We start from the raw sequence: 23,813 nt of genomic DNA, 5'->3' as shown, positions 1-23,813 counted from the left end.
AGTCCTGCCCCGTCCCCACTCTAATGCACTAGCGGAGACTCGGAGTCTGAGTCTCCCTGTCAAGGCGACAGTGATATTTTAGAGGGTGGGAAGGGGATCTGGGGAACGGGAGATCCAGCCCTCCTCAGCCTCAGGGGTCCGGGGCAGGAGTCCATGCCAGTGTTCTGTGGAGTGAAATCAGGGGTCGAGTGACTGCCATGTGACTGGGCTCTGTCAGCTTGGAGGCCACCAAGGCTTTGTGGGTCCCTGTGAGAACAAAGGGTGACAGTTCAGGGTCACCTCCCTAGGCCAGCAGACATCTGGCTTCTGAAGCACTGGGCTGGAATGTGTGTCTGGAGGTCAGCAGAGTCACAGACTTGACACAGTGACTTGAGTGTGACCACAGGGGTCAGGTGTGGGTCTTTGGGTGATGGGGCTCAATGCCGGCCAGGCACTCAGGGTTTCTGTGGGGCGTGGATGAAGATTGAACCAATGTGATTACTATGCTTTTGATGTCTGGGGCCCCGGGACCCCAGTCACCGTCTCCTCAGGTAAGGACAGCCTCTTCGGGGCCTTTGCTCTCTGCTCTTGTCTGAGGTTTTCTGAGAACTGCAGGCTCACCTTGGTGGCCTCGAGGGGATCTGGGCGGCTGGACAAGAGGGCCGGGACTGGGCACCTCTGTGGATGTTCTAATGTCTTTGAAAAATTATAAGGGCCAGTACATCACTGCAGTGATTGAGCCCCTCAAACAGGAGCTGGGGTTGGGGCCGCCTTAGATTAGAGTGCGGAAAAGGCCAGGACCCCATGGCTGGGGAACATCTCTGGCTGGGTGGGGAACATCTCTGGCTGGGCTAGGACATCCAGTTCTGGAGTCAGTGTTGGATGAGGAATGCGCCTCGGTGACTGCATTGGCAGAGTGCCTGGACTGCCACACAGAGTGTGGAGCAGAGTATTTTCTTTAGAAAGGTGAGGTGTGCTCTGTGCTAGATGGCATTTAAAACTAGTTATTGGAAGGAGAATGGTCTGAGGGTGTAAATCCAGAGAGGAGGACATGTAGCCATAACCTTGGGGAGGACGGGTGCTGGACACCCAAAGGGTAGCTGCTCCTCGGACAGGCTGTTGAGGAGAGGGATCAGGCCCTATACAGATACTTGGAGGAGAAAATGCTGAGAAACAGGCTTACTAAGTTTGAAAGACAGGATGTCTCTGCAGGGGCTCCAGAGAAGAATGGCTAAGAAAATTGTGGCTTAAAATGTGAAACATTTTCAAGCATATTCCATTTTTAAAATATCTTGGTGTTTAAACTTTTAAATTTCTTATTACTCAGTTAGCAACCGTGAATCATGTCTGTCTGGAATTGACATTGCTGTAAGTTCAACCAAGGAATAGGAATTTGGTACTTTTGCCAAGAATTGGGCCTGAGTTTTGACAATAATAAATCAAGTTTATTTTTTAGTCAATGAGGCCATCCTGGGATGTGAGTTAGAGTCAAGATGGCCTGGGGCCAGGACACCTGCAGCAGATGGCAGGAAGTGGTCACATGGAGAGTCTATTTTAGGGAGCAAAAAAACAGAAGAGGTAAATTTATAGCTGTGGTTATGAAGAGGTGGCTTTGAAATTGTTTTGCCCAGCCCCACAGATCTGAAAGTCCCTGCTGAGCAAAACAACACCTGGGTCATTTGCATTTCTAAAATAAAGCTGAGATGCGATGCGGGCAGGAACTGGAAAGTCCCCTTGTAACTATGTGAATTTCATTTTTGAGTCTTAGTTTATCAACTTTTAGTTTTCAAAAACAGCTTATCACCTTTTAAATTGTATTCATTTTTGAAGTATGATGTGCATGAAACTGCAGTCTTAGGGGCAGTTTATTAGTGTATTTAGGAAAGTTTTTTAATTGCTTTGGTGTTCTTTCATGTGATAACTAATATCAGTGCTTTGTTCAATAACTGAAGTATTATTTTTACAATGAGTGTGTTCACAATATTTAAGCTAGTTTTGCAATTAAGAAAAAACCACTTTGCTATTCTGATAAAGATGCCTTCCTAAGCATTTTTCAAGACCACTCATTGAGTATTCACTTAGGAGATATTTGAGGTAAGATGTGTATAATCGCCTTGGATTATTTCAGTTAAACATCTTAGTTGGTGGATAAAGAGAAATTCAGCCAGATAATGCAAAGGCAAGGCCTTTAGAACTTTGACAGGGCAGAATGCTTCGCCTCTACCCAGCTTCCTGCTGACAGGCTGCTGGCTAAGGTCTGAGTGTGGGTTAATGCTGGACCTGGCTTCAGCTTGGGGTCCCAGGACCACCCAGACCTGGGAATGTGTGGCAGTGGCTTCTGCCACCAGGCCAACTGGCTCTTCGGGAACCAGCCAGCTTTAATGGACTTGAAGGAAATATTCCATGCCAAAGACCCTCAAGAACTTCCAGTGACTGGGCACCCAACATGGTAAGCAAGAGGCAGCCACCCCTGCCATGTTTGCTTCTCTTAAAAGTTTGCATTTGATGCTTGTTTCTATTGGAAAGGGAATCAGACTTTATTATTGGAGAAAGGAAATGAAACTTATTTGTGAATCCTTGGAGTGATTGTTGTCTGGATCACTCACAGGCAACATTCCCTGAAAGACATGTCAAGGAAAAACGGGCACCAGCCGCTCTAAGGCTTATTAACTATTGGTCAATCGGTTCATGGTGCTTTAAAATGTACAAAGAACCAATGGTGTTGTATCCATTTAAGTTATCAATGCAGATTTGATTTTAGACTATTACACTTTCTAAAGAGTTTCATGGCAAACAAGAATTTTAAGTGGCAAATTTAGATAAAATGCTTTACATGGTTGTTGTTAATGATAGTTTTGATCTGGATGGAAATTAAAGTCAGAAGGAGGGATCCAGGCTAAGGGAGTCTTCCAGGAGCACAGGCTCTGAGGGAGGCTCCCCCGGGCATTTCCTACTTGCATAGTCAAGACTCTGGGTTCTAGAGGAAAAAGAACTTTCCCTTGTTCAGAAATGCCCCTACTTTCTTGAACGAATCTCTAGATGTTTCAGTGAATTTAAAGTTTCAGAGATATACTTTTCCCATTTGTTAAGGGGTGGTAGTGACTGACTGGGAGCCTCTGCAGCCTAAAGCCTGGCCCAGCAGGGTGGGATACCAGGACATGCATGCCAGAGGAGAGACTGAGGGTGATGGAGGTCAGGTGGGCTGTGCAGGATCCAGCTGTGGAGTGTTTTAGCTGAGTTCTCCTGCGCTGTGCTGGTATGGTCTAGGCTGGGCTGAGCTGAACTAGTAAAGCTGGGCTAGCAGAGCTGAACTGGTCTGGGCTGAGTTGAGCTAAGCTGAGCTGGGCTGAGCTGAGCTGGGCTGAGCTGAGCTGGGCTGGGCTGAGCTGAGCTGGGCTGGGCTGGCCTGAGCTAAACTAGCAGAGCTGGGCTGGATTGGGCTGGGCTGGGCTGGATTGATCTGGGCTGAACTGATCTAGCAGAGCTAGGTTGGGCTGAGCTGAGGTGAGCTGGACTAGCAGAGTTTAGCTGGTCTGAACTGAGCTAGGTTGGGCTGGGGTGGGCTGAGCTGGGCTGAGCTGACCTAGCGGAGCCGAGCCGAGCTGGGCTAGCAGAGCTTAGCTGGTCTGAAGTGAGCTGGGGTGAGCTAGCAGAACAGGGTTGGTCTAGGCTGAGCTGGACCCAGCTGTGGTGAGTTGAGCTGGGCTGGGCTAAGCTAGGCTGAGCTGAGCTGGATTGAATTGAGCTGGACTGAGTTGAGCTGGGCTGGGCTGGGCTGGGCTTGGTTTAGCTAAACTAGCAGAGCTGGGCTGGATTGGGCTGGGCTGGGCTGAACTGATCTAGCAGAGCTGAGTTGGGCTGAGCTGAGCTGAGCTGAGCTGGACTAGCAGAGTTTAGCTGGTCTGAACTGAGCTAGGTTGGGCTGGGGTGGGCCAAGCAGAGCTGGGCTAGCAGAGCTTAGCTGGTCTGAACTGAACTGGGGTGAGCTAGCAGAACAAGCTTGGTCTGGGCTGAGCTGGACCCGGCTGAGGTGAGTTGAGCTGAGCTGGGCTAAACTAGGCTGAGCTGAGCTGGCCTGGGCTGGGCTGAACTGAGCTGGATTGAATTGAGCTGGATTGAGCTGGGCTGAGCTGGGCTGAGCTGGGCTGGGCTGAACTAGCAAAGCTGGGCTGGGCAGAGCTGAATTGGTCTGGGCTGGGCTGAGCTGTACTGCTTTGAGCTGGGCTGGGCTGGGCTGAGCTAAACTAGCAAAGCTGGGCTAGTAGAGCTGAACTGGTCTAGGTTGAGCTGGGCTGGGCTGAGCAGAGCTGGGCTAACAGAGTTTAGCTGGTCTGAACTGAGCTAGGCTGGGCAGGGCTGGGCTGAGCTGAGCTGAGCTGGGCTGAGCTAGGGCTAGCAGAGTTTAGCTGGTCTGAACTGAGCTAGGTTGGGCTGGGCTGGGCTGGGCTGGGCTGGGCAGGGATAGCAGGAAAGGATTGGGCTGGGCTGAGCATGATCTAGCAGAGCCAGGCTGGGCTGGGCCAGGCAGAGCTGAGCCTAGCTGAGCTGTTCTGAACTGAGCTGGGTTAGGCTAGCAGAACAGGGTTGGTCTGGGCTGAGGTGAGCCTGGCTGAGTTGAGCTGAGCTGGACTGGGCTGGGCTGGATTGACTTCGACTAGCAGAGGTGGGCTGAGCTGGACTAGCAGATCTGGGCTTGCAGAGCTGGGCTAAATTGTGCTGAGCTGAGCTGGCCTAGCAGAGCTTAGCTAGTCTGAATTGAGCTAAGTTGGGCTGGGCTGGGCTGAACTGAGCTAGGTTGGGCTGGGCTGAGCTGGACTGGCCTGAGCTGGGCTGAGCTGAGCTGAACAGGGCTAGCAGAGATTAGCTGGTCTGAATTGAGCTAGGATGGGCTGGGCTGGGCTGCGCTGGGCTGGGCTAGCAGAACAGGGTTGGTCTGGGATGAGCTGGACTGGCCTGACCTCACAGAGCTGGGCCAAGCTGAGCCAAGCTGGTCTGAACTGAGCTGGGTTAGGCTAACAGAACAGGGTTGGTCTGGGCTGGGCTGAGCTGAGCTGAGCTGACCTGAGCTGGGCTGGATTGAGCTGGTCTGTGCTGGGGTGAGCTGACCTGAGCTGACCTGAGCTGGGGTGGGCTTGGTTTGTAGAGCTGAGTTGGTAGAGCTGGGCTGCTCTAGACTGAGCTGAGCTAGGGGAATAGGGCTAGTCTGGGCTGAGCTGGACTGAGCTGTGGTAGCAGAGTTGGGCTGGGTTGAACTGGACTGGGCTAAGTCTGGCTAGCAGAGCTGGGATAACACAGCTGGGCTGCGCTTAGTTGGGTTGCACAGCCGAGCTAATGGAGCTGGGCTAGGCTGGGCTAAACTGATCTGGTTAGCAGAGCCCTGCTGCACTGAGCTGGTCTAGTTGGATAAGCTAAACTGAGTAAGCTGCTTAGCAGAGCTGAACTGAACAGAGCTAAGCTGCACAGGGTTGAGCCATGTTGTACTGAACTTGGGCGAGCTGAGAGGTGAGGAGCTGACTCAAGCATAGCTGAATTGAAGTGGATTGAGCTGAGTGAGCTAAAATGAGCTGAGCCAAGGTGACTGAGCTGGGCTGAGCAGCACTGGCTGAAGCATAGCTCAGCTGAGTTAGCAGAGCTGGACAGAGCTGGGTGAGCTGTGCTGGGTGAGTTTGGTGAACTGAGCTAGGCTGAGCTGAGCTGGGTTGAGCTGACTTTGGCTGAGTTTAGGAGAGCCACGGTGAGGCAGACTCAGCTGTGCTGGGTTGAACTTGGCTGGGCTGGGTCAGCTCTGGGCCAGGCTGAGCTAAACTGCCCTGGGCTGGGCTACACTGAATTCTCCTGAGCTGGCTAAGTTGGGTGGCCCTGGCCAGCTCATCACCGCTCTGTCTAGCTGATCCAGTCAGGCTCTGCAAGGCTGCATGGCTCCAGCTGGACTGACCAGCCTTGCAGCTTACCTCTGGGGACACTGTGCTGGGCCAGTGTTCCTGATCAGGCTGTGCTGAGGTGGCATCACACTGGTGTCCTGTCCATCACAGTAGCTTTGCCCTTGCCCCACACAGCCCCACTGCGGGCCTGGGAGCCCTCAGGGTAGGTTGCAATGCTGCTGACTCCATATGTCCATGCAGAGCTGGAGCTGCCTGAAGTGTGCCCTTGGCTTCCCATGTGGCCCTGAAGCCTGGGTCCTTTGAGCTCTTTGTGCTCTCCGCTAATGGAGCCAATGAGGGTCTTTGGCCCGGCAGCACACAGGCCTGCCTGCCCTGCATGAAGCCTGCCCTCACAGCACCCTTATCCTTGGTTCCTATATCAGAGGGCCAACAAGGCCTCACAGCAACCCATGGCCTGCAAACATAGCTGGCCCTGTCCTCCCAGCCTTTGGAGGCCATGTCAGCCCAGCCCTCCTGAGGGGCAGCCAATGTGGGACGGAGGCAATGACAGACCCCTGGTACACAGGGAATAAGAACCAGCATCTCACACTCCTCTTCTCTTTTGTGTTTCGGGTTGCCAGAAAGCTTATCTTCCCCGACCCTCTTTCCCCTCATCTCCTGCGAGAGCCCCCTGTCGGATAACAGCCAGGTGTCTGTGGGCTGCCTCGCACGAGACTTCCTGCCCAGCAGCATCTCCTTCTCCTGGACCTATGAGAATGCCTCTGAGGTGAGCCAGGTCATCAGAACTTTCCCAGTGGTGCAGACAGGAGACAAGTACACAACCACCTCCCAGGTGCTCCTGCCCTCCAAGGACGTCCCCCAGCTTACAGACAAGCGCCTGGTGTGCAAGGTCCAGCATGGCAGCAACAACTTAAAGAAGGAAGTGCCCTTTCCAGGTAAGAGCCAGGCCTTCCCTGGGGGCACAGAGACCCTGGCATGGGCAGGAGGGACAGCACAGAGACTTGGACCGGGCCAGGCTCACACCTTGTCTTCTAGCCCCAGTGACCATGGAGCAGGCTCCCAACGTGACCGTGTTTGTCCCACCCCGAGACACCTTCCTCGACTCTGGTGAATCCAAACTCATCTGCCAGGCAACAGGCTTCAGTCCCAGGCAGATCACAGTGTCCTGGCTGCGGGATGGAAAGACTGTGAGGTCTGGCTTCATCACAGACCAGGTGGTGGCTGAGAACAAAGTCTCCCAGAAACTGACCTTCAAGGTTACCAGCACGCTGACCATCACGGAGGCTGACTGGCTGGGCCAGAAGGTGTTCACCTGCCTCGTGGATCACAGAGCGGGCACCTTCAAGAAGAATGTATCCTCCTCCGTGTGTGTCCCCAGTGAGTGCCTGGCCCCTCCCCAGACCACCCTTCAGCCCAAGGTATCCCCACACCTGTCCACTCGGGTGGAACAGATGCCACACAGACCTGGCCACCTGCTCCTGAGCCTTGGCTTCCAGGAGATGCCAAGGGCAGGACAGGGAGCAGTGGGGACACAGGTCAGGTGGCACCAAGCAGCACCCAGGGGCAGGGCTGGTCCTAGGGTCTACAGCTTTCCCTGACTTCAAGTCCAACCACCACTCACAGCAGTGTTCTCTCCACAGCAACTCCGCCCACAGACATCAAAGTCTTCCCCATCCCACCCTCTTTTGCTGGCACCTTCCTCACCAAGTCTGCCAAGCTGACCTGCCTGGTCACCAGCCTGACCCACCGTGGAGGACTGAATATCTCCTGGGCCAATCAGGATGGCAAGGACCTGCCAACCAAAGTCACAGATCCTGAGAGCCAAGCCAACGGCACCCTCAGTGTCATGGGTGAGGCCAGTGCCTGTGTGGAAGACTGGGACTCTGGGAAGACATTCACGTGCACCGTGATCCACCAGGACCTGCCCTTCCCATTGAAGAAGACCATCTCCAAGCCCACAGGTAGGCCCAGCCCCCACCCCGCTGGCTCCAGGACCCCACCTGTCCCCCGCCTGCCCCGTGCTCACCAACTCCTCTCTGCCCACAGCACAAGCCAAGCACCCCCCTGCTGTGTACGTGCTGCCACCTGCCCGGGAACAGCTGGTCCTGCATGAACAGGCCACCATCTTCTGCCTGGTGAAGGGCTTTGCACCTGCAGATGTCTTTGTGCAGTGGCTGCGGAGTGGGCAGCCCTTGTCCTCGGACAAGTATGTGACCAGCTCCCCGATACCCGAGTCCCAGGCCCCAGGTCTCTACTATGCGCACAGCCTGCTGACAGTGACCGAGGAGGACTGGAGCTCGGGAGAGACCTTCACCTGTGTCGTGGGCCACGAGGCCCTGCCCCACATGGTGACCGAGAGGACCGTGGACAAGTCCACTGGTAAACCCACCCTGTACAATGTGTCCCTCATCATGTCCGACACGGCCCGCACCTGCTACTGACCATGCTGCTCCAGCCATCCTAAGGGCCATGGTCCAGTCCCTCTGCTGTTTGTGTGCAAACTAACCATTTTGGGTGTGTAGTGTTGCATTTCCTAAAATTAGAAATAAAAAGATCCCTTCAAAAGATGCTGGTTTTGAGTATGCAATGCTCTGGCCTGTTGGGCCATGGCTGTGCTGTGCCCTCCTTGTCCACTGCCTATAGCCCCTCCACCTCACCCATCCGTGCCCTGGCACTTGGCCTCCAAGTGCTTGGAGAGGCCTTGGTTCCTTGTAGATGCTCACACAGGAAGCATGCATGGTTGCAGACCCTGTACTCCTTCAGACAGATAGCTGAGCACTTGGCTATGCTGGTACGGGCAGCACACAGGCACACCCATGGGTATGCAGACTTAGACACACATGTGTGTGACTCATTGCACACACCACACAGACACACAGATGTACATGAATGCGTACACAAACACACCAGGTAGCGACACACAAACAGGTACACATGCACACCATCACATACAACAACATGCATGGCCACATGGCCATCTATACACAAGTGCATGCAGACACTAGACACTACACACAGAGGCTTGTGAGTGCACATGCACTAGGCACAAAGACACATGAACAGGAACACACATGCATGAGAGCAGGTGGACACACGGCACCGATTCAGCACCCAGGCATGAACACACGTGCACACACACACATTTCTGACCACCCCAGCAGTGGCTCCCCAAACTGTGCTGTCTCAGGACTTGTCCCATGCTCTGCTTTTCCCTCTGTTTTGCCATGGAGTTGCTTTATGGCCCAGCCTGGCTTAGACTCTAACTGTGGCACATCCCTAGGCCCAGAGCCAGAGCTCAGAGCACCCCATAAGGCAGTGCTGCTATAGCTTCTCAAGAAGCTCAGCCTGAACCTGGGGGTGCCCAAGGAGGTGCCCTTCAGGCAGACTCGGGAAAAAATGGGTACCCAACGCAGCAAGGTCCCATAAGAATGACAGCAGGTGGTGGAGTCCAGACCCAGCCTGCAAGCAAGGGGTGGACCCTCTGTGAGCAGGTCACTAGGGTCAACATTAGCAAGATGCCCCTGCCAACACACACACTCCACCCATTTGGGGCACAGAGAATAGAGCTCAACTGTGCAGGGAGGCCAAGTGAGGTCCCTACACCCAAGGAATGCTGCTGGCCTGGGGATACTTCTTCCCTATGCCCTGAGCTGCAGATGTTCCCTGGAAGCTGCATCCCCTGTGTCCCACAGAGCTCCCTCTGCTCCTGTCCCACTGTTGATATCCCCAGGCCTCTGTCACTCTGGTAGCACAGCAGCTGCCAGACAGGTCCCCCAGGTTCTGTCACTCTGGCAGGACAGGATCAGCCAGGATGTCCCAGTCCTCTGTCACTTTGGAAGGGCAGGGCTGTCCAGCTGAGACATACTTCGGGATCTGTTCCTATTTTCAGAGTCCCTGGGGAGGTGATCAGGAGCAGCCTGGCCCTCACTTCCCCCTGTGCACTCCACACCATCCCTGTTTCTTAGCCAGGTGGCTCTGGATGTGCCCCTTGCTCAAGGAGGGTCCAGGACTCACTGGAAGCCCAGTCCCCTGTGTCCCTGCCTCTGCCCTCTCCCTTATCCATGTGCCATGACTGCCCCACTCTTTCTGCCACCCAGGGCCCCCGGGCAAGGTTTCCTGCCCCTGTCTGTTCCTGCTTGCCTGACTGCCTGTGTCCACCCCCGCTGTTGGCTGTCATCCATCCTGTGCACTGAGCCCAGTGGTCCCAGCCCCAGGTAGGCTGCAGGAGCCACTGACCCTCCCTCTGTGTCCCCTGCAGAGGGGGAGGTGAATGCTGAAGAGGAGGGCTTTGAGAACCTGTGGACCACCGCCTCCACTTTCATTGTGCTCTTCCTGCTGAGCCTCTTCTACAGCACCACAGTCACCCTGTTCAAGGTAGAGGGCTCAGTGGGGGCAGATGCTGGGAGTAGGGCAGGAGCCTGGGCTGCACAGGGATCCTGGCCACCTGGGTCCTTGCTGCCCCCATCTTTGCCCTCACTGGGATGCCTGTTCATGTTACCTCTGTCGCCTACAGGTGAAGTGACTGAGCTGTGGGAGGACACCGGAGACCAAGAGCCCAACTGCAGGGCCTGGGCTGGGGAGGCCTGGCCCAAATGGCCCTAGACTTGAACCTCTTCCCATGGTCTGTAATCTAGGACACAGGCTTCTCTCCACACCAGCTCAATATTTCTACCATGTTCACAGTGCTGGGTCCCCATGCTCTGCTTTGTTGTTTGCACACATGTTGTCCTGAAATAAATGTCAGTGTGCTATCTTGTGAAACCACCTTCTGAGGCATAGTCTTTCTTTTTCTCACCTTTGCACTGTGTGGCATCCTAAGAGGATATGAATCAAGGGCTATCTTGTGGTTCCATAGGCTCTCGGTGGGACACAGGAGGGCAGCAGGAGGACCAATGAAAAAGACAAAAGTGGACACATTCACAGGCTGGGTCTCTACACACTGTCACTCATGGAGACCAGGCACAGGCTCAGCTATTACACGTTCTCAGCTGGGGCTCTGCTTTCCACAGCTGACTTCTGCTGGTGCTGTTTTGGGCAGGCTGGGACTGAGAAACTTGGCATCTCATCCCCAACCTTTGTTTGTTGGAGACCTGTGTTGCAGGAGTGCAGAGGGAGCAGGTTGAGCCCTCTGGCCATGTACACCTTGGCCAATGAGCTGGACATTACACTGTGTGGGCACAGGGGTCGGTGGCCTGCAGCATGGATGGAACAGGAGTGTAGACATTGAAGCCAACATTCTGGGTGGCCAGAGTCTCAGCGTGTGTGAGCGGCTGTAAAAACATGCCAGACCAGGTGGCCCCACAGGCAGATTGGTTCCTCTACTGGCTTGCAGGTCTCACCTGAGGTCCCAGCTGCCAGCAGATCCCTGCCTGAAGGGGTGTCCTGGCTCCTGGTCAGTTCCTTCTGGCCTATTCTTGTGGAGGGAAGGGGCTGGGGCTCTGTGGGCTGCTCTGCTAAGGCACCATCCCATCCTGCCCCAGTCCTGTCACAGAGCCCCCTCCTCCTACTATCACCTGAGGTGAAGGTGTAACACATGGATGGGGTTCGGGCCACTGCTTGAATTCATGACACCTGTAAGGAGGACATTTGGTGGGGATGGCACAGGACAAGAGGAAGGGTATATCATCATGGCAAAAGGGCAGTGCCTGCTGGATCTGGACCAAGCGTGGAAACTCAGACCCTGAGTTGGGGGGCTGTGTCTTGAGGCCAGGTTTCCTCCAGATAGGAGCCCTGCAGAGATGCAGTGGGAGCCATATTGGGCTCCTGGGCAAGTGTGCATAGCTGGAGGCAGCCCAGAGGCCATGTGGATCCTGGCTGGCATGCATTGAGGACTGGGAGGAGGAAGCAGTGGGAGAAGAGAGGAGGAGGCAGAGAGGACTTGGGAGACACCAAGAATCCCAAGGGGGCCATGCTGGAAGCATGTAGGTGGCACCATGGTGAGGATCAGTTGTGTAAGCCAGGTTAGGCTGGACCACACCACCCCAGGCAGCTTCATGGGGTCATCCAGGGCCACCACCCAATTCCACGTTCTCTTCCATGCATATAGATGCTTCTTACACCAACACTCTACTTCTGATAACAAAATCTGCTCTAGTTTTCTATGGGTCCAGGGACCGGGCAGAGACCTGAGCTGTGTCTGAGAGATCTGCTTTCCCGTCTGAAGCCCAGGCGTCTGACAGAGCCTTGTGGGCTGGGTCTCCTCTGCCAAAGGGTGAACCCACTCCTGCTCCAGGGGGCCTTGTTCTGCTGTTCCTTGACTCAGCATAGCAGTGCTGCTCACCGCCTCACTGTCCCCTCATGCATTTCCCTGTCCACATCACCCCTTCCACAAGGAAACATAGTGCTATTGGGTCAAACACCTATCCCAGTCCAGTGTGACCTTGTCCTAGTGCTTTTTGTTGGACATGCTGTGCCCAACACTGCTGCCCTCTGATGTCCTGGGAATGACTGCACCCCTGAGTCCTAGGGGGTGTAATCTGTCCCACAGTAACAGCCCTGCCACATCCTTCAGCAGTGCCTGGGGAAGGAGTCAGAGGGCTCGCAGCCCAGAACCCCGGGGCAATAAGAATGGCCCTGTGAGGTTGAGAGAGGCTTGGGAGAAAATCAGGGCTCCTCTGGACCAGGGGCAGCTGAGGACAATGAGGCCAAGGCCCTGCTGCGGAACCCAGGCAGGAGATACCCGGGAGGGCAGTAGCACTGCAAGTCTGGAAAAACAAGGGGCAGGTTCTGCCCTGGGGGCCACAGCACAGCTGCCAGTCTGCTCCTGACTGGACACAGAAGTCCAGCCTCCGTGATCAGTGACTATCCTTGGGTATGCCATAGGTGGAGCCAGGGCAAGGCAAATGAAGCAAAGTCATCAGGGACCAGGCAGGGATCTGCCATCCACAGCCACCCTCCCTCTCTGAACTTCAGGATCTGTAGGAGCCACCCCAGGGGACCAGCACTGTCTAGCAGGGACAGCCCAGGGTCCAGCAGTGCCTGAGTCCAGGCCTGGGGAGAGGGTGGAATTGCTCCCACCCCCAGCCCAGCATCTGCAGCACCCACTGTCTGTCTTGCAGCCACCCAACAGAATCCACACATTTTCATCACCTCAGAGTGCAAACCCCAGGGGAAAATGACCTCGAAGTCTGCTTAGTGTCTGGAAACAACCCAAACGTACAGGTCACTTGGCACTCACAGGTGCAGATGAAGACACAGTGGTCCTTCCCCGCTACCCAGAATGGTGAAGCTTACACCGTGAGCAGCCAGCTCTCCTTTCTGATGGCTGAGTTGAACCCTGGTCCCCACAAATGCACCACCTCTCTAGACAAGCTGGGCTGGGAGAAGACATTCCAGCAACCAAGTATGTGGCCCAGAGCCCTACAAAGGCCTGCAGGAGGTCCCACACCTTCCCCGGGGTGGTCCATGGACAGGGCCAGCCCCAGCCCTTCCCTGGGGTGACACCCCCATTCTTTACTGTCCTCTGTCCCCTGGGAGCCCTGCTCACACTGTACCCCCGGGCTCTCCCAGTATGCAGGAGGCCACTGACTCAGCAAAGCTGCTGTCAAGCACAAACCCCAGCCCTCTCCATACAGTGACTCTCCCTCCTCAGCCTGGCTATCCCCTGTCACCCTGTCCACTCTGCTTCCTCTCCCTCGCCTGCCTGCTGCTCCTCTGGTTCCAGATTCCTGGACTGCTCAGAACTCCCCGGGGCCCATCACACCTCCTGGAGCAGAGGGAGGCTCCACTGAGGCCACCAGGGACACCACCATCACCAGGGACACCACCATCACCAGGGACACAGGTGAGCAGTCCCCCCCCTTCACACCCGCTCCCATCTGCTCCAGCCTCATACTGCTTCCTCTGGGTGCCCTCTGTGGCTGCACATCTCACTTCAGGTCTCGCCCGGGGTGAGAAAGGGACATTGGTCCCACCTCTCCACAGCACACTCTGCACACCAGGCTTCCGGGCACCCACAGAAGGTCCTCCCACATTCACCCAGGCTGAAGCCAAGCACCCGAGCCCACCGACTCCAAGGACCCACCCACAGGAGTAATCTTCTCTACAAAAGCCACCCTGTAAATTGGAAGACGCAACTGCTCCGTCATACACACAAATGTCAGTGAGGTAACAACAATAACAATAACAACAAAAGTGAAAATAAAAGTGAAAAATAAATATAAACCTCTAGACAAATACAGTAATTTTCCAGTAATAGATTCCCAAGAAAAAGAACCTTATGAAATGCCCAAAAAGGAAAATAAAACATGACTTTGAGGAAACTCAGTGAGATATAAGAGATTACCAGCAAACAGTTATCAGAAAAACAATTTATAATTTGAATGAGAAATTCAACGTTCTTTAAACAACCAAACAGAAATCTCAGAGGTGAAGAACTTAATGAATGAATGGAATTTAAAAAATGACTGAAGGCTTCTGTCATAGACGAGATGAAGCAGAACAAAGAATTTCTGAATTTAAAGACAGATCTTTTGTGATAATACTATCAGAGGGGAAAAATAAATGAAAATAAAAAGAATAAGGATGCCTACGGACTATGGAATATTATTAAGCGAACAAATAGTCACACTGTGGGAATTCCAGAAGGGGAAGAGATGAAGAAGTCACAGAACACATATTTTATAAAATAATATCTAAAAGCCTCCCAAGTCTTGGGAACAATAAGGACATGGGATACAGGAAGCTCAAAGATTCCCCGATGAACTCAACCCCAAAAAAGTCCTCTCCAAGGTGTACTACAACCAAACTGTCAAAAGAAAAAACAAAGAATTCTAAAAGGAGCAAGAGAATATTCACCATCACATACGAGAAAATCCCATCAGACTGTCAGGGGTTTCTCAGTAGAGAACTTGCAGGCTGTGCGATGATATATTCAAAGTGCTGCAAGAAAAAACCTTGGCAGTCAAAAATACTATGCCCAGCTGAGCTATATTCATAAATGAAAGAGGATCAGAGTCCTCTTCACACACACAGAGGCTACAATGATGTGTCACCAGGAAACAACTTCATAGGAAAACACATGAGAGTGCGGAACACCCTGGTAAAGGAAGATTTACAGCCACCTTCACAACAACCAAGTATGATGCTATATAAATCCTCAGACCTCTACAATGAAGGTTAAAAGTCCAAATGGTCAAAAATAACTACAGTTACAATTAATCATTAAGGTACACACGATATATGCGTGTCTAACTTAAGGGAACAAAAAATGTAAATTGTGAAGGGGAAGACAAAATTCTAGCATATTTGTATGACTGTGGTGGTTTACATCTAGATGTCCCTCTAGAGCTCATGCCCTTGTAGATGGGCTTTAGGAAGGAAACTGGGTCATGGATGTGTGATACTCATCAGTGGATTATTCCACAGGTGAGATTGTAGCTAAATGTGATGTTGGGAGGTGAAACCTGGTTAGTGGAGTGGGTCACAGGGGGTGTGGCCTGTAAGAGTCTATATCCCTTCCTCCTCCCTGATCCCTCTGTGCTTCATGCCACCACCATGAAACTCTGCCTTGGTTCCAGTTGACCATGGACTACTGAAACCTCTACAAACCATGAGCAAGAATAAACCTCTCCTTTAATCTGTGCCTGTCAGATATTGTGTCCTAGCAATGAGAAAGTGACTAAGATAGAGACTACAGCTGAATTGTTATCATCTTACTAGTCTATGATAACTGCAAGTTTCTCCCTTGGAGCCCCATGGGAACTGCAAGCCAGTAGCAGCTGATCTACAATTAGACAGGAATCAAGCTCAGCCCCATAGAAAGCCTCAAACCCCTCAGACAAACAAGAGAAGAAGAGAGGAATAAATGAGTCACAGAACAACCAGAAAACTATTAACAAAGTTGGAGAAGCAAGTCCTTACTTATGCATCAAAATCTTAACATTAAATGGAGTAAACTCTCCAGTTAGAAGACGTACAGAGACTGATAAAGAAACCAAGATCTGAACATTTATATCATCTGTGGGACACATAGGCTGAAACACAGAGATGGAGACAAACACTCCATGCAAACAGAAACCAGAGCAAGTAGGAGCAGCTATACTTACATCAGATAAAACATACTTTATATAAAAACTGTAAAAATAGGTAAAGAAGGTCATTACACAGTGATAGCAGGATCTAGCCAGCAATGAGTATAATGATTACAGATGTTCACACACCCAAATGCATACAGCACACACTGCTAGATCTAAAGGCAGAGGTAGACTGCAATATATTAGGGGCCTCAACACCCCATTTTCAGCATGCATCCGCCATTCAGATGAAAATCAAGAAACAGAATCCAACTGCACCCAAATCAAGTGGATTTACAGACATTTACAGGACATTTTGTTCAACTCTTGCAGAAGACGCACTCTTCTCACAGCACATGGAACATTGTGTGGGACTGATCACATGTTGGGCTACAGAAAACATGAAAAGAGTCAGAGATCAGATAAAGAATCGCTTCTGACCAAAACAGTGTAAAACTAGAAATCAGTTACAGAAAGAGCATCAGAAGCTTCCCAAATACTTGGAAATTAAACCCCAGGCTTCTCAATAACCAATGGGCCAAAGACGAAATTTATTAAGGCAAATAGACTAAAAACTCAACATATCTAAAGCCTGCAAAACACAGCAAAAGTAGCGCAGAGGGAAATTTATGGTGATAAATTCCTGCATGAAAGAAGAAAGATCTCAAATAGGAAACTTCTGCACAATTAAGTTAATGACAAGGTAAAGAGACAGCCTAGGATTTGAAGAAATAGTGGCAAGCCATACAATTGATTTAAAAACAGGCAAAACCCTTCTATTCTTTAATTTTTTTATCTTTGTTAAATTATTTTATTGGTACATTTTAGGTGTACAACACATTTACATTTCTCACTGGGAACTTGTACCTTTACATGATGCATCTTGGCTCTTATTTTTTCCCCATTCCTAGCCCTCCCTTCAGCCCCTCCATCCTTCCCTATTTACAAAGACTTTATTTCCATTTCTTCCATTTCTCATCATTTTTCCTTTCCCTTCTTTCCTTTCCCCTCCCCCTCCCACTTCGTCCCCTTTGCCCCTTTTCTTCCTATTTCACGTTACCTATTACACGTTTTAGTCCTTATTTACACTTTCAGTTTCTCACACCAGAGAAACTATTCCGTATTTATACGTGTGTGTCCTATTTATTTCACATAAGAGTATCGCCTCAAGGTGCATCCATTTAGCTATAGATGTCTCTAATTTCTCGTTTTTTATGTCTGAATAGTACTCCATTTTATAAAAAAAAACAAAACCCACATTTTCTTTATCCAGTCTCCAGTTGATGGGCATTTGGGCTGTTTGCAAGTTTTAGCTACCACAAACTGTGTTGCTATGAACATGGCTGCACATATATCACTGTGGTATGATTCTTTTAATTCTTTGGGGAAGATCCCCAGCAGGGGAATAGCGAGGTCAAGTGGGACTTCCAGTCCTAGTTCTTTGAGGTTTCTCCATATGGATTTCCACAGTGGTTGCACCAGTCTGCACTCTCACCAGCAGTAGAGCAGGGTTCCTCTTTCCCCACAGCCCCACCAGCATTTGTTATTGATTGATTTCATGATAGCAGCCATTCTTTCTGGAGTGAGATGGAATCTCAGCGTTGTTTTCATTTGCATCTCTCGAATGACCAGTGATGTTGAACATTTTTTCATGTATTTATTTGCTATTTCTACTTCTTTGTCTGAGAAATGTCTTTTCATTTCAGATGCCCATTTTTGGATTGGGTCTTTAAATTTGGGAGGTCTGATAATTTTAACTTCTTTATAGATTCAAGATAGTAGACCTTTGAGGAAAAGCAAGTGAAGATTTTTTCCCACATTGTAGGTTGTCTCTTCATCCTGCTGGTGGTTTCTCTTGCTGTGCAGAAGCTTTTTAATAAGCTTTTTAATAAGAAGAGATCCCACTTGTTGATTGTTTGTGCTAGTTCACGGGCAACTGAGGTTTTGTTCATAAAATCTTTTCCTATACCGATGTCTTCAAGAGTTCTACCTAACCTCTATTCCAGGTGATTTAGAGTTTGTGTTTTAATATGTAGCTATGTAATTCATTTTGATTTTAGTTTAGTGGGTGACAAGAGATATAGGTCTAGTTTGAATCTTTGGCAAGTTGAAGCCCAATTTTTCCAGCACCATTTATTAAAGAGGCTATCTTCCCTCCAGTGAGGGTGTTTAGCTCCTTTATCGAAGATGAGATGGCTGAGTGTTTCTGGATCTAGCGTTGTTTCTGGATCTTCTAATCTGTTCCACTGGTTCTCAAGTCTGTTTCTTTGCCAGTACCATGCTGTTTTTATCACAGTAGCTTTGTAATAGAGTTGCAGGTTGGGGATTGTGATACCCCCTGCCATGTCTTTGTTACCTAGAATTGCTTTTGCTATTCTGGGTCTCTTCTTGTTCCAAATGCTTTTTGGATTGTTTTCTCAAGGTCTGTGAAGTATGCTGCTGAGATCGCAATTGAAATTGCACTGAATCTATGTAGCAGTTTTGGAACTATATTAATCCTTCCTACCCATGAGCAGGGGATATCTGTCCATTTTCTGATATCATCTTCAATCTCTCTTTTCAGAGTGTTGTAGTTTTCAGAGAAGAGGTCTTTGATTTCTTTTGTTAGGATGATCCCTAGGTATTTCAGTTTTTTGGATGCTATTGTGAAAGGAATTATTTACCTATTTCTCTCTCAGTGAGTCTGTCATTGGTGTAGAGGAAAGCTATTGATTTTTGTGTGTTGACCTTGTAACCAGCTACTTGACTGAATTTGGTTATTAAGTCTAGGAGACTTTTGGTGGAGTTCTTGGGGTCTTCTATGTACAGTGTCATGTCATCTGCAAATAATGACAATTTGACTTCTTCATTTCTTATCTTTATTCCTTTTATTTCTTTCTCTTGTCTAATTGCCATAGCTAATGTTTCCAAAACTGTATTGAACAGGAGTGGTGATAGTGGACATCCTTGTCTTGTTCCTGATTTTAGTGTGAAAGATTTCAGCTTTTGACCATTTAGTATGATATTGGCTGTTGGTTTTTCATAGATGGCTTCTATCAGTTTGAGGTAGAGACCATCTATTCCAATTTTTTGTAGGGTTTTTCTCATAAATGCATGTTGGATTTTGTCAAATGCTTTTTCTGCATCTATGGAGATAATCATATGGTTTTTGTCCTTGGCTCTATTGATATAGTGTATTACATTAATTGATTTTCATATGTTGAACCATCCCTGCATCCCTGGGATGAATCCCACTTGATCAGGGTGTATGATCTTCTTGATGATCTTCTGCATTCTCTTTGTCTGTATCTTATCAAGGATTTTTGCATCTATATTCATTAGTGAGATTGGCCTATAGTTCTCCTTTTCGGTTCTGTCTTTCTCTGCTTTGGGGATCAAGGAATGATCTTGCTTCCTTCCAGGAATGAATTTGGGAGTATTGCTTCCCTTTCAATTTCACTGAAGAGTTTAAACAGTAGTGGTAGTAGTTCCTCTCTAAATGTCTTGGAGAATTCAGCAGTGAAGGCCATCAGGGCCCAGGCTGTTTTAGTTGATGAGTTTTTAATTACTATTTCAATTTCATTGGTTGATATTGGGTTGTTTAGGATTTTTAGGTCTTCTTCATTCAACTTGGGTAATTCATATGTATCTAGGAATCTGTCCATTTCTTCTGTGTTTTCCATCTTTTTGGCGTATAGGTTCTGGAAGTAGGTATTGATGATCCTCTGGATTTCTGCTGGGTCTGTTGTAATTTCACCCTTTTCATTCCTAATTGCTTGGATTTGGGCCTTTTCTTTCCTTTTCTGATAAGCTTGGCTAAGGGTTTGTCAATTTTGTTGATTCTTGTGAAGAACCAACTCTTGGCTTCATTGATTTTTTGTATCATTCTCTTAGTCTCTATTGCATTGATTTCTCCTCTGATCTTTATAATTTCCTCCCTTGTATGAGCTTTGGGGTTGTCCTGCTTTTCTTTTTCTAGAAGCTTGAGGTTCAGCATCAGGTTGTTTAACTGGGCTCGTTCTGTTTTCCTAATATGCGTATTCACTGCTATGAATTTGCCTCATGAGGCTGCTTTCATTGTGTCCCATAGATTCTGATATGTTGTATTGTCATTGTCATTTAATTGAAGGAACTGTCTGATTTCTTCTTTAATTTCCTCTGTGACCCATTGGTTATTCAGAAGTGTGTAGTTCAATTTCCATGTGTTTATGAAATTTTTCCAGTTTCTTTTGCTATGGATCTCCAATTTCATCGCACTATGATCTGATGATATACAGGGGATAACTTCAATTCCTTTGCACTTACTTAAACATGTTCTATGTGTGAGTATGTGATCTATTTTGGAGAATGACCCATGTGCAGCTGAGAAGAATGTGTATTCTGATTTTGTGGGGTGGAAGACTCTGTAAAAATCTGTTAAATTCATTTGTTCAAGAGTTTGATTGAGTTCTGGTATTTCATTACTTTTTTTTAGTCTAGTTGATCTATCTATTTGTGTCAGTGGGCTGTTGAGGTCCCCCACTACAATTGTATTAGTGCATATATGACTTTTCATGTCTGTTAGTATTTGTTTTATATAGTTGGGCGCACTAGTGTTTGGTGCATAGATATTTATGATTGTCATCTCTTCCTCTTGGATTCTTCCCTTTACAAGGATGTAGAGTCCTTCTTTGTCTCTCTTACTCAGTGTTGGTTTGAAATCTACTTGATCTGTAAAGAGGACAGCTACTCCTGCTTTTTTTCGGATTCCTGTCCCATGGAGGATTGTTTTCCACCCTTTAACTTTCAGTCTATGAGTTTCCTTTTGAATTAAGTGTGTTTCTTGTATGCAGCATATTGTTGGATTTTGCTTCTTGACCCATTCTGCCAGTCTATTTCTTTTAATTGGTGAAATGAGACCATTGACATTGATGGTTATAACTGAAATGTATTGACTTGTCATTGCCATGACTTTTTCTTTTTGATGTGTTCTCCCGCTTTGCTTTTAATTGCTTGTCATGCCAGATGGGTTCTTTCTGCTTTGCTTCCTGGGGTTGTGATCCTCAATGTCTGTTCCTAGGATATTGTGTAAAATTCTTTGGAGTGCTGGTTTGGTATTCACGAAGTTCCTAAGGTGCTCTTTGTCATGAAAGTATCTTATTTCTCCATCCATTTTGAAAGATAGTTTTGCAGGGTACCTCAATCTGGGTTGGAGGCTGTTTTCTTTTAGGGCTTGGAATATGTCACTCCAAGCTCTTCTTGCCTCGATGGTTTGTGTTGAGAACTCTGCTGTGATTCTGATGGGCTTTCCTTTGTATGTGATTTGTTTCTTTTCTCTGACTGCTTGGAGAACTTTGTTCTTCTGCTGAGTTTCTGGAATCTTAACAATTATATGTGTATGTGTAGGGTTTTTTTTGACCAAGGCTATTTGGAGTCCTATAGACCTCACTTATCTGTATGTCAAGTTCTTTTCCCCTGCTTGGGAAGGTTTCTGCCATTACTTCTGTGAAGATTTTTTTATATCATCTGCACTCTCTCCTGTTTCTTCTTTGACTCCAATCAGTCTTATGTTATTCTACTTTGCATCATCTAGCAGCTGCTGGATTGATTTCTCATGTTTCCTTATAATTTTGAAGCAATTTTTCTTTTCCTGGTCACTAATTGCAATCTTATCTTCTATATCTGAAATTCTGTCCTCACATTGGCTCATTCTGCTGCATAGACTTTCAGTGGAGTTTTTCATCTCCTGGAAATCTATTTGCATCTGTTTTATGGATTCCATTTGTTTCTTATGTTGGGATTCCATCATGTTCCTGAGCTCCTCTCTAGATTTATTAATCATATCTTGCACTAGGAGCACAATCTCTCCTGTTATCTGAGAAATTATTTCTGATTTCATTTTTTCCAGATCCCCTTTTTTTTGCCAGTTCAGTGGGTCCAGGTGTTTGAGTATCAGAGTGTTCCATCTCATTTCCCTTTAGGGTTGCTATAGGTGATCTGGAATTCTGGTTTTGAGACTTATTTACGTGTCTTCTCATTTCGACTGGGGGTGGGGTGGGGTTGGTGCTGTGGTGCCCGCATGGCTCACCTCCTCTGAGCTGGGAGAGGTGGGACAGGGGCTGGGAGCATGGGGAGTGATGGTGGCCCAGAAACCCCTTCCTCTGGGCCAGGAGTGGCAGAATGGACAGCAGCCCAAAAGCCCTTTCCTCTGGGCTGGGAGTGGCAGGAAGGACAGTGGCCCAAAAGCCCTTTCCTCTGGGCTGGGAGTGGTGGGAGGGATGGTGGCTGGGAAGCCCCTTCCTCTCTCCTGGGAGCACCGGGCTTGATGATGGCCCAGAATCCCCTTCCTCTGGACCAGGAGCTGTGGGACGGTGGCTCAGAAGCCCCTACCTCTGGGCCAGGAGCAGTGGGACATATCTGAACTTTCCCCTTTGTGAGTGAGTTCTGGAAGTCGTTGCTCATGAATGTTTTTAACTGTGCTGTCATGGCTGCCTCAAGGTCCTGAATTGATTCCTTTATTCTTTAATTTTAATAAAATTGAATGAAGAGCTAAAAACAAAAACAGGCAAAAGCTCTAAACAGCATGCTTCCATAAAAGGCATACAAATGGCTGAGCAGCATATGAAACTTTTCGACATCACTAATCATCAGAGACATATGAAATAAAACCATAAGATATCTCCTGACTCCAGTCAGAATGGCTGTTATCAAAACAAAACAATAACCAGTATGAGGGGTCCAGAGAGGAAGCCCTGCACATGTTGGCAGGAATGTAAATTACTCCAGTCATTGAGAAAAACAGAAGGAGGCTCCTCCAAAAATTAAAAAAAAATAAGATCATATGATGCAGCAAGCCCACTTCTGAGAATAAACCAAAGGAAATGAATTCTGTGTCAGAGGGACACCTGCACACCGATGGGGACCACAGCACTGTTCCCAAGAGCCAAGAGATGGGAACAACCAAGTGCTCATCAGTGGGTGAGCAGACAAAGAAGGAAATCTTGTCCTTTGTACATGAATGAACCTGGAGGATGTTATGTTTAGGGAAATAAGCTGCCAATGGAGAGGCAAACAACACACAATCTACTTGGATTTAGAACATAAACATTGAGCTCATCACAGAGTAGAGTGTGGTTGGCAGGGGCTGCAGGTGGCTAGGGGGATATTTGTCAAAGAACACAGAATTTCAATCGGACAGGAGGAATGCATCCTATACCTTCTAGCAACATCCTGTGCTCTGGAAAATCACTGGAAGAGTGCATTCCCAGTGTTCTCACCACAAAAATAAGTATGTGAGGTGATGCCTGTGTGAATTAGCTCATCAGCCATTCCACAATGCATACATATTTGAAAACAACCTGCTATACATGCTAAGTTTATACAAGTTTCTTGATCAAAAAATCTTAATGAAGAGGAGGAGGCAAGGAAAAGAACAAAAGGAAGGAGAAAGAAGAGGAAGCAGAGACCCCTGGTTTTTGGCTGATCCTGATCTCTTGCAAATCCATGGCCCAATAACTCATTGGCTGTCTGTGCTCTGAACTACAGAAGTGATTGTTAGCTATAGGGAGGTTCTTGATTACTTAGAAACCCGTGACTTCTAAGAGCCTCCAAGAGGCTGGCAGAGGCCCCATCAGAAGCCAGACACTGTCAGAGAGCTGAGGAGACCATGCTAAAGTGGAGTTTGCCAACGCTCAGAGGTAGTGAACACCCAGCACAGGAAGTTGGGTACCCTCACCTCATCAGGCTGGGGGAGAGTCCCAGGGCTCCTCAGAGAGTTCAATGAGCCTTAACCCCCCAGGAGGCCTCAGCCTGAGCACGTGTGCCCTGGGGCAACAGGAGCCAGGAGGGGCGCAGGCCTCACTCCCACCAACACCAACCAACAGCGAGGAGAGTGGGAGCCCAGGGAACTGGTCAGCCACAAAGGACACAGAGTGGGGAGAGGGCACAGGGCAAGGGACACCAGAGAAGACTTATCCTGCAG

The 23,813-nt window shown here is 49.0% G+C and overlaps 5 gene segments (V, D, J or C); all 5 read left to right on the top strand.

Moving 5' to 3' along the window:
* Window positions 1-10,627, top strand: part of LOC101718346 (Ig mu chain C region membrane-bound form-like) — a 208,800-nt gene extending 198,173 nt beyond the window's left edge. Inside the window, 6 exon segments of the C gene segment in view lie at window positions 6,482-6,796; window positions 6,897-7,238; window positions 7,502-7,822; window positions 7,908-8,240; window positions 10,120-10,235; window positions 10,375-10,627. Coding sequence covers window positions 6,482-6,796; window positions 6,897-7,238; window positions 7,502-7,822; window positions 7,908-8,240; window positions 10,120-10,235; window positions 10,375-10,383 — 1,436 coding nt within the window.
* LOC101717323 (Ig alpha chain C region-like) overlaps window positions 1-23,813 on the top strand; it is a 204,856-nt gene that overhangs the window by 55 nt on the left and 180,988 nt on the right.
* The window catches only part of LOC101711804 (Ig alpha chain C region-like), a 172,923-nt gene that overhangs the window by 1,611 nt on the left and 147,499 nt on the right, over window positions 1-23,813 (top strand).
* The window catches only part of LOC101717670 (Ig gamma-2 chain C region-like), a 111,298-nt gene that overhangs the window by 1,391 nt on the left and 86,094 nt on the right, over window positions 1-23,813 (top strand).
* Window positions 4-23,813, top strand: part of LOC106008447 (Ig gamma-2 chain C region-like) — a 128,199-nt gene continuing 104,389 nt past the window's right edge. The window contains exon 1 of the C gene segment in view: window positions 4-530.

This window comes from Heterocephalus glaber, unplaced genomic scaffold (assembly GCF_053883595.1).
Source record: "Heterocephalus glaber isolate CG9 unplaced genomic scaffold, H.glaber_assembly_v1.0 deba00001140, whole genome shotgun sequence".
In the NCBI taxonomy this organism is placed as follows: Eukaryota; Metazoa; Chordata; class Mammalia; order Rodentia; family Bathyergidae; genus Heterocephalus; species Heterocephalus glaber.
The sequence above is the reverse complement of the archived record's forward strand: the minus strand, read 5'-3'. Positions and strand labels throughout refer to the sequence as shown.